Raw genomic sequence first — 10420 nt, 5'->3', positions numbered from 1 at the left:
GCCAACTGTAGGGTTTTTCCTCCCTGTGCACTGACAGTGGGCTTACTGATCCATAATAAGAGGGTGTAGCCAAGAAGGAAAGGGATGCTGGGCAGTGGGGGACCAACATTGATGACATGGGTGCCACTCGAATGGCCATGCCTCCTTTCACATTGCTGGCACACAGTATCAAACCAGTCCCATACAGTGATGCTGCAGTCCACTCTCTGGGAGCAGTGAGTAAAGAGAGGACACAGCTACTTGACGTGGGGTTTTCAGGACTGCTATCGGTTACTCATATAGGATATTGCCCTTTGTTATAGTCGTGTAAACAGAGCTTGCCTGGAGCAGTCCATGAACCCTAAAAGTAACAATCCTGTCACAGAAAGCACTGAGCTAGCATATACCTGGGGTGTAGTAAGAATCCAAAAGTGTTAACTCTCTTCCACCCCCCACCAAATATAGCTCCCTGTGAAGAAACAGAAGATGCAAGAACACTTTGTAGACCGGGGGTGGCTTCGAACAGGCATGTTTGGCACTACTTTGCACCAATTCATGGAGAGAAGAAATTGGGTGTTCTGATGGCTGAGATCAGCTGCCACTCTAACACAGATACTGTCCACCTTTGGTCCTTCAGTGTGAAAAGAGGGGACTTACTGTGGCTTTTCCACAGTTGACTCTGACTCGTCACTGTGCCCCTGGCAAAAGAGATGTGACTTTCACTCTCTGCTTGTCTGGATCCTGATGCCATGGTCAGCTTATATCCTCAGGCCACACTCAAATACATCCACTCCCCTGAAATGAATCAGCTAACACGAAGCTTGGGAAATCAGTACTTAATTTTGTTTGGAAGCAACTGAGAGTCCAGAGAGGAGACAAAGAGAAGATGGAGGCACAAGCTTCCTTAGGCTGGGAACTCGCAGACAGCAATGAAAGAAGAATGACAGGAAATGTCATTCCAGACCCCATCGTCTACAATGATGACACAATCCTCCCCCGAGCCATGGTCATTGGGCTCGTTCTTTTTCCAGTTGCTGTAGGTGAGCCTTCCCCCTGTCACATACATGAATTGACCTTCAGTCACCTCGTCTGTGATGCCTATGAAGGCGTTGCCTTTGGCCACTTCACGGATGGCCTTGTTCTCCTCAGCGTTCCTGGGAATAGCCACAGTGCCTCGGAGCCCGGCGCACAGAGCCTTCACTTTGGAAAAGGGCATAGTTTCATAGTTGGTCACGAAGAACTTCTTCCCAGACTTTTTGCCCATTGAGAAGGCGTGCACTGAAATCAGAGCAGATGAGGCTTTACTCGATGTAGATTCCAGTCAGGACCTGTTGAAAACGTCCCCTGGGAATTCAAGTCTCAGGTCTGACGCTAGGCCAGAACCTAGAAAGAGGGTATGACCAGGAACAACTACTGAGCCAGGGAAGGTGTTCACAGCCTTCTGAAAACAGCCTGACCCTCATGGGATAGCCCACTATTGACATCAATGTCAGTCAGAGCCAGACAGCAGCACAGGTGAGCACAGGGTGGCACACATGGATTCTACCACCCCATTTGGGCACCAGAATAAGAGAAAGGAACCAATTGTCAGGTAAGAACAGTAAGTGAGGAGCAAACTGCAAAGAAGTTGGACAAAAGAAACTTCCACCCAACCCTTTCTTGCTGCTGTCTGCAAGCTGTATCATATGGAGTGAGTTATTATACTTCCTGAAGTATAATATCTTTTTAAAAATTATGTGTCTTTGTGTATGTGTGTGTTTTTTTTCTCCCCCTCCCATCTATGTATCTGTGTGTGTGCACGCACGCACCACAGTGTTTATGTGAAGGCCAGAGGACAACCTTTGGGAGTTAGTTCTCTTGTCCCGCTCTAGGTTCTGGGGATTAGATTCAAATCATCAAACTTGTGTGGCATGTGCTTTTATCCACTGAGCAAACCCCCCACCCCAGTCCCAAGGCAAGTATAATATAATGGTGAGGAAATTGAATGAAATATTACAAGGAAATATATTACAAGAAAGCAGCAAGCCTTCACAGAACTGTGGTAAAGTAAGTGTTCAGAAGGGTTACCTATCTGTCACTCTCCCCACCCCTAGATCCTTCTGTAGGAAAAACACCCTGGGGGCTGAGGGAAAACTTACACTTCTTGGTGTGCTCCAGTTCTGATTTCAAGGTCCTTATCTCTGCCTCCAACTGCCGCACCTTTGCCTCAACCTCTACAAGAGCATCAGGAAGAGGGCACTTAGTGACAAAACTTTAACCTGGAGACTCAGACACAGGGGGTGGGGAATAAAGAGCTCATAACCTGGAAGAAAACTTAGTAGGCAAAGTGATTACCATGAAAATACAAGGACCTGTTTCATTCCCAGAACCTGTTATAAAAGCTAGGCATGGGCCGGGCGGTGGTGGCACACGCCTTTAATCCCAGCACTCAGGAGGCAGAGGCAGGCAGATCTCTGTGAGTTCGAGACCAGCCTGGTCTACAAGAGCTAGTTCCAGGACAGGCTCCAAAACCACAGAGAAACCCTGTCTTGAAAAACCAAAAAAAAAAAAAAGCTAGGCATGGAATCCCAGTGCCGGACCGTGGCAAACAGGTGGATCTCTGCTGGGGCTCGCTGACCAGCTAGTCTAGCCTACTTGGTAAATTTCAGGCCTGTGAGAGACCTTGCCTCAAAATATCATGAGGGATTCTATTTTAAGAACAATACCTGAGTTTGACCTCTGGATTCTGCCCACATGCAGACACATATATACCCCTCACATATCTATTTGCACACACATGAATATGTTCGTACATCAGTGTTTTTATACAAACGCATGCTAAGGCTAACTAAAAAGTATGATTATTTCAGAAAAATATGACAGATAAAGAAGCAAATGGGAAAAAAATAATTGCTGCTTTCCCAGGTGTAGGTTAATTACCCTAATGACCTGTTAATGTAGCTCTCCTACTTTCTGTTTAAATGGAATGCTTAATATTGCAATATTATACTAATTTCTAAACAAAAAAAATACTCATTAGCCTCTGATTTTTCTTTGCAATTCATTTTTATTTCTTGTCGCCAGTAAATTCTCTCTCTGCTGTTTGTATGTATGTGTTCATGTGTGTGTTGCTATGTATGTGTCTATGTGTAAAAGTCAGAGATCAACCTAGGGTGTCATTCCTCGGGAGCCATCTTTGTTAGAGACAAGCTTTCTAGTTGGTCTAGAGTATGCAGAGTAGGCTAGACTAGCTGGTTGGTGAGCCCCAGGGATGCGCCTGTCTCTGTCTCCCCAAGGCTGTGATTAAAATGTGTGCCAGAATGAGGGAGATTTTCATTCTTTTGTTTTCAATATGGGCTCCAGGGGTTGAGTTTAGGTCCTCATGCTTGTATATCATTTTACCAATTGTGGCATCTCCCCAACTTCCAGGTAAACTCTTTAATATTCCTTTGGCAGAGTGATGGACAGATATTAACAGGAGGGCTACCAGTTTTCTTTCTGTCCATACCAAATTTTCTTTGTTTCACCCAGAACAGTTGCTCTGCTATTCTATTCCTCATTACTAGGGAGTCTGATGAGACAGACCTTTTTCATGCAACTCTTCTGACAGTAGGCATGGGGAGGGGCATATTTCCTCCCACATAGCCTAGAGATCACGCTGGGCTTTCAACTGAGGAAATGCTAATGCCATGTCCTAAGGAGAACTGATGGGGAAATGGCCCTGGAGGGTACATGGTCCCAATAAGTCCCAAGTGACACTCAGTCAGAAAGCAGTATTGAGCATCTCCTGGGGAGGCATCAGGACCAGAGGCACCTCAACATGGCCTTCTGCTCCTAGGACCCCCATCAAATTAGTCATGTTGGAGTATTCTCATACCTGCATTGTTTCCAGGATCCCCTTTTTGGCCTTTTGGTCCTGAACTTCCAGGAGCTCCTATATTTCCTGGAGGCCCCATTTTTCCTGGAGGGCCCTGCAAGCCCCTGAGCCCTTGACCTGTTGGGAGATAAAGGCAGCATGACCTGGTGACTCTTCCTCTTTCCCATGTTCAAGCCTTGATTCCTATCAACTCCAGGAAAGAGCCAAAGAGCTATTGGTCACTCCGAGTAAACAGAGCTTTCTAACTGCCAGGTCTGGATACCAGAGGGACATCGCCTCCTCACAGATCCCTGTATGAAAGTGAGACTCAAGAAAGCTGTTAAGCACAGCTTTTTGATTGGGAATCAGTGACACTATAAAGAGATCATTCTGAAGGGAAGAACACCTGCCATCATGAAAGCCAAGTCTCCCAGGTCCCTGAACTCCATCCGTGGAGACACAGAACAGTTTCCCACTGGAGGGAAAGGTGTAGAAAGCCAGAGTACAGTGCTACATACCTGGTTCTCCCTTCTCCCCTTTCGGTCCATCTCTCCCATCTCTGCCACAGGCTACGACAGAGCAAGTCTTCAGGGCGTCCTCACAGGTTTGTGACTTTGAAGAGGATATGCCTGCCACACACAGGAGAAGGACAGGTAGCAAAGGAAGCAGGAACATGGTCCTTAGAGGGGAAAAAAGTGAATAAGACAATTTCCACTGCGATTTGTTTCAGGGCACTTGCTCTTAGTTATGGCGCTCTACCCCTGGGCTGAGGACAGCAGATGTGAGGGATATCACACAGTCTGGCTCTGACCTACTTAATGCAGGTGACACACGAGGCTACTGTAACAAAAGTAAGAGTCAGATCAGGGCTAGAGTCCAGAAGGATGCAAAGGGGCAAGGGCTTGTTCTCCCAAGAAGCCCAAAGTCCCTGCGGTGAGGTGAGGCACACATCACTGTGCAGCTCTATAGACTGAAAGTTATAAACCAGCCATGTTAATGTCCTCTGTCAGGAATGTAGAATGCCCAGCACTCAAGAGACCACGGACCTCTGTCTCTTGTCTCCTCTTCTATTTTACAGGACTCCCAGTTCCCCACTTTTTCCCTTCCCCAGGGAGCCTCAAACTAGACTTAGAGAGGGTACATAGGGGCCCAAAATGTCTATTTCTCAGTCAGATATGACTTATATTTCAAATTAAAACTCCTACTTTACATGCTTAGGCCTCACCGACTCTCAAACTTGTGGTTATTTTCCCAACATTTGGTCAGTAGCATGTACAAAGTCTTTGTTTTGTGCCAGGCATTTGCTGGACACAGAACACACTCAAGGTGGTGTTTCCTTGGATCGTGGACCCTTTACACAGGAAAGGTCTCTTGGCTTGAGATCACACCAGAAGGCCTTTTCTGCTAGGGAGAGCTCAGGATCCTACAATGCCTACTCACACAGGCCTGGAGGGTGCTCTACATGCTGCTTCTCCAAGCAGAACAATCTGTACCGTCCAGGTCCCACTCTGAGTCACTGGCCTCTCAGGGCTGTCCCTCTGCTTTGTCCCAGAGTCCTTGATCCTGGATAAACAACCATTGCACCTGCCCTTGCTTAACTGATCTGTCAGTTCCCGTAACTGCTGTTTTCTCCAGCACACACCAGAGGTGACCAGATTGAAAACACTTTTGATGATCACATCCTTCTCCATCTTTCCCCTTCAAGATTTTGTAGATATCTTTTAAAGTCCTCTAATCACCCTGGAGACCATCCATGGTCACACATGGATTGTACATGCAGTGACACCACCCCTCCTTTCTCTTCTATTTTTTCCTTATGAAATGACTGTCCTTTAGTTTGCACACGGTCACATAGATCTAGAAAGAGCACGGATAGCCCAGATCTGAAAGAGATACATACCTAAACGGTCACATAGATCTAGAAAGAGCATGGATAGCCCAGATCTGAAAGAGATAGAGACCTAAACAAGCCTTCTGACCCCACTAGACCCTTACTAGGACCTTATAAGGTTCAAGCTCAGCAGCCAGACTCCAAACCCAGGATCCCACCACTTTCATCCTGAAAAGACTTACTAGTATTTCTTTAAGGCAAAGTGCTAGTAGAAGGAAAATTGCCCCTCTAGTCCAGCTTCTGGTAGCTGCTTCCTCAATGTTGGGCCTATTAGCCTGGTGACCAGGGACAAAGTTGGACTGTCCTTCAACCCCAGATTAATAAGCAACTATCTTCAAGGATGTTGTAACTGGGCAGCCGTTCACAGATGCTAGTTGTATCTTGGCTCAGTGCTGTGCAGTTCTCTGCCTTAATATTTGAAAATCTTCCTACCTCTGTGTTCCCTCTCTGATCTCCACCCATACAGCTTAGACATTCTGATTATCTAGAACCATAGGTTCTTGCCAGGGCTCTGTCAAGATATTCTTTTCACAAGAAGCACTCATAAATGTTGAACTAGACCAACATTCACAATCAGGTGTACACAGATATGGATGCATGTGCACAGAAGCACATAACTCTTGTCGGTTGCTGTGACTAGTTTGCCCCTCCATTTGTTATTTTGTTTTGTTTAATTTTGTTTTGTGTCATTATTTTATTTAAATAACATTTTCCCACTTATTTTACATAACGACCACAGTTTCCCCTCCCTCCTGTCCTCCAAGTCTCCCCTTCACATCCCCTCTCCCCTTGCTCTCCTCCACCTCCATTAGGAAAGGAGACGACCTGCCATGTAGTATCTCTTCATTTGTGTTTCATTTATTGTAGAATTAGATGAGGTCCTGAGTCACTTCCCTTTTTCCTCTTCATTCAGAACATGTATTAAATGTCTCCTTCAGGCATATTCCAGACCTAGGCATAAGAGGAAAGGAATATAGATTTTCAAATTTTTTCTTTGTTTTTTTTGGGGGGTATGAATACTTTGACTGCATGTATGTGTATGTACCTGTGCATGACTAACCCTGAGGAGGCCAGAAGAGGGCATCAAATAACTTGAAACTGGAGATACAGACAATTATGAGCTGCCACATGGGCACCAGAAACCTAACCTATGTCCACTGCAGCCAGTGAGCCATCTCTCCAGCCACGTGAGAAGAAATACATGTAGATAATAAATTCAGACTGAATGTGGCCAGTGGCACAGCTCTCCTCTAGGCTCAGGCATTCCTTCTATCTTTGAGTGTTGGTTGCTATTTGGATTTCAGCTGAGATATCTCAAGATAATGGGCTTTCCTAAACACTCAATTTTGAATAAATGCTGTGTTGATAAATTTTAATTCTTTGATTTAATTGAAGATTATTATTTGTCCACATGTAAAATTGATTATTTGGTTGCCTAATTATTGATTACCCCATATCTCTTTGTTGTTGTTTGTTTGTTTGTTTTGAGACAAGGTCTCTATAAAGTCCTGGCCATACTAGAGCTCACTATGTAGACCAGGCTGACTGTGAACTCTCTGAGGTCCTTTTGTCTCTGCCTACCCTACCACGCATCTTTTAAATTATTATGAACAAATAGGAGTTTTGTTCTCTTGATGCTGTCTGCCTGAGATAGAAGGACCAACCTCTCCCTGGGGCACGGAGCAGAAGGTAAACATTGCTACAGCATTGTAAATACTGTTAAGATTATAAACACCACCTTTTAAATAAGCTGAGATATTGGGGAGCAGGATGACTTGATTACCTAATTGGCAGGCCTTCCCCTCCTGTGGTTGTTCCTTAAGCCAAGTACTATAAGACATATGACCAGAAGAACTTCCATGACACCAGCATCATCTTTGAACACTATATTTGAGGAAGTTACACAGCAGCCTGCTGCTGAACCACAATTCTGACTCTCAAAGCATAGTCTTAACTATGAATGTTTCAAATAGCTTCGAGTGGCCATTTTTTGGATAAGTCTTGCTGATAGCCTATAACCAATTCTTCTCAGACCAGATGGGGACCACTTTCCATGACAATCCAGTAGAAGGCCTGTGATAGTGTAAATGCAGCCTTTCATTTATATTAAGTACCATTGTGATTGAAATAGATGTAATCCCTTATCTGTATGAGGGATTGTGCTGATTGCTACAAACAACAGGTTTCATTTGCATAAAAACCTGTTGTTGGTACAAACATATTTGGCTATTTAAGTTAGATTTGTGAGACAACTGGAAAGAACTCTTCATTGCCTCACTGCCTCCCCTACAGTTTCAACAAAGGCTTCAATCCAGTGTTCTTTCCTTGTCTACTTTTCATGTTTACCATTAATCACTACAGTGTGCTGAGCTGATAACACAGAGGAAGAAGGTGAGGACAGGGATGAAGGAAGCAACAACTGCCACATTGATTATGGTAGCAGCAATCATGATAAGAGGCAACTGAAGCAATCCAGAGAGGAGCTAGGGAAGAGACAACTGAGAGCAGAGACAATGGAGCCAACTAAGTCTGTGAAGAACTGAAGATGAGCAACTGTAGGCCAGGGTCATTGGAAGGGTTTCAATGAACTACCAAACCTTCATGGCCAAGGGTCTCAGAAACTCTAGATCTGAGAACTGTAATACTAGCTGCTGTCAATGGCTCGGGATCCTGCACACTAGGCTTGTATGTTGCTATAGGACCTGTATCTGCACTATGATATGAGAAGGTTCAGCCTACTGCTGCTTGATGCTGCCTCCTGTAGATACTCAATGCTGTTAGAAACCAAAACTTGAAAATATCTAGTAAGTTCTGGGGCTCCTGCTGGCTAAAGCCCAGAATGATAAGTCTCCAATCTAAGTGCCCAGATCCATAAGTCTCTTGCTTCTAGAGCCTATAGTAACAGGCTTTTAGCCTTCAAAGTCTGGAGTCTTATGTCTCTGCTGCTCCAGTCTATATATTAATTCTTGGGTTCTAAGGACTGAGAATTGTCAGCAATAGAATGGCTTTACCTTGTCTGTGCACAGTTTCAGCCCAGGCGGAATAAGAGGATCCCAGCTAGCTCATGGGTCACCTGCTCACCTGGCAGAGTGCCCCCAAACTGCCAATGCTCAAGAAAGCCCTCTGAAACAGGCACACTCTCAGCAGCATGTCCTCACTGCAGCCCATGTGACTTCCTCGCTGGCAGAGCTGACATCGGGACTCACTCCACCAGTGCTGATACTTGACTCCTTGGGCAGGAACAACATACAGTTCACTTGTGTCCCCAGAGTATAACCCAGGCCTGGACACATAAGAAAGACCCAATAAGAGAGGGAGGAAAGAAGCCTGGCAGCCAACAGTCCAAGGCTTCTTGATCTTGGGTTGCAAGAGAATCCACTGCTTGCAGTCAGAGGCTGATCAGGTGTCCCGAGTCCCTGACATAACCTTTCATGCCTGACTTCCTCCAAGCTCACATCCACTCATTGAAACCCTTTATATTACCAAATAACGTGAGAGGTTTGTTTTCCCCAGAATAGAGTGGACTCAGGTTACTTCCCATGACTCTGTGGTTGGTATTTTGGCTATTCAAGGATCATTGGTCTATGTTTACTCAAGACACCATGTCACCTCTCCACCCCTGCTAGAGGTGGCCTGCCAGGTACCTGGAAGGGCCCCCATTGTTAAGAAGTCACCTTTCAGGGCTGGGTTTTTCCCTGTTGGTACAACTTCCGGGCCCATAGGCTGAGAAGAGAACTGGCATTTACTGAATACATCAAATGGGTAGATCGCTCCCCAATGTAGGGGTTTAAAACTTAAAGGTTTACATTAAAAAAAACCACTCTAAATATGCTACAGACTCAGGCAAAGGTGGTTAAAGTTGGAGAGAGAAGGGTATTATAAGCAAAGAAACAAGAAGAAGATCTTGAGGCACATACTAGCGACTATCGTGCCAGGGAGACTGAGATAGGAGGCCATCCTGGACTATATAGTGAGCAACCAGCCTGCCTTAGTTGCATAGTAATACCCCATGACAAAAAAGTAAAGATAAAAGGGGAATGATTATATCAATGAAAAAAATCAGAAATAGAAATTAAAATGTAACTGGTCATATAAATAAATAAATAGTTGGCAGACATGACAATGGTAGTTTGACTTCTTATTTCCACTCCTTTGTTTCTTATTATAGAATTTTGTGTCCATTTCATTGCTAAAGTACATTACAGAGGGGTCTACTTGAGCCCCAGGAATAAACATTTAGCCCTTCTGATGTTTGACTTGGCTTTATGACTTAGTAAGCTGGAAGGAAGCAGCAGCATCAAGGGTGCTCACAGGCTAAGTGTGACCTATTATGCTTCTTTCCTAGCCCTAGAAAGAATACTGGCAGGGTAACTGCATAACAGAATAAATACTAACTCACCTAGACATTCTGGGCCCAGCCTATGTGGTTGAATCCAGAGAAGTTCAACCAATATTTTCAAAGTTCAGCACACTGAAGAAAAAAAAAAAAACAGCATAAGAAAGAAAAATGAGTGTTCTTGTGAGCATCTGAGATGGTGACTTCTTTTATCAACTAATTGGCACATTACCAATAACTATAGAAACAGTATGATAAATAGACAAATCAATAAAGAAATAAAATATTATGCTGATTTAGGTAAAATTGATAACATAAATTTATGTTATGTCTAATGGACTTTATAACAATCTGTAAATCAGATAAAATTGATATTAAA

At 44.4% G+C, this 10420-nt stretch overlaps 1 protein-coding gene across 3 annotated transcripts; it reads right to left on the bottom strand.

The window, feature by feature from the left end:
* Positions 1-396: 396 nt before the first annotated feature.
* Positions 397-9139, bottom strand: LOC130874883 (mannose-binding protein A-like). 3 transcript variants are annotated; one of them, XM_057770428.1, is made up of 5 exons: positions 8717-9139; positions 4333-4493; positions 3836-3952; positions 2118-2192; positions 397-1257 (listed from the first exon to the last, which is right to left on the bottom strand). In XM_057770428.1, exons 2-5 carry the CDS (start codon positions 4487-4489, stop codon positions 884-886), a joined length of 723 nt encoding a protein of 240 aa, XP_057626411.1. In that variant the 5' UTR covers positions 4490-4493; positions 8717-9139; the 3' UTR covers positions 397-883. The 3 variants fall into 3 exon arrangements, with proteins under 3 accessions (XP_057626411.1, XP_057626413.1, XP_057626412.1); XM_057770430.1 differs by having other exon boundaries at positions 8787-9139; XM_057770429.1 differs by lacking the exon at positions 8717-9139 and adding an exon at positions 5888-5952.
* Between the last annotated feature and the right edge of the window lie 1281 nt (positions 9140-10420).

Source organism: Chionomys nivalis, chromosome 5 (genome assembly GCF_950005125.1).
Source record: "Chionomys nivalis chromosome 5, mChiNiv1.1, whole genome shotgun sequence".
Lineage (NCBI taxonomy): Eukaryota > Metazoa > Chordata > Mammalia > Rodentia > Cricetidae > Chionomys > Chionomys nivalis.
The sequence above is the reverse complement of the archived record's forward strand: the minus strand, read 5'-3'. Positions and strand labels throughout refer to the sequence as shown.

Coding starts and splice junctions, on each gene's coding strand:
- LOC130874883 (XM_057770428.1), bottom strand. CDS start 4,489: ATGTTCCTGCTTCCTTTGCTACCTGTCCTTCTCCTGTGTGTGGCAGGC. Junction 3,953..4,332: donor AGGGGAGAAGGGAGAACCAG/GTATGTAGCACT, acceptor ATCTCCCAACAG/GTCAAGGGCTCAGGGGCTTG. Junction 1,258..2,117: donor ACTGGAGCACACCAAGAAGT/GTAAGTTTTCCC, acceptor CTCTGATTTCAG/TGCACGCCTTCTCAATGGGC.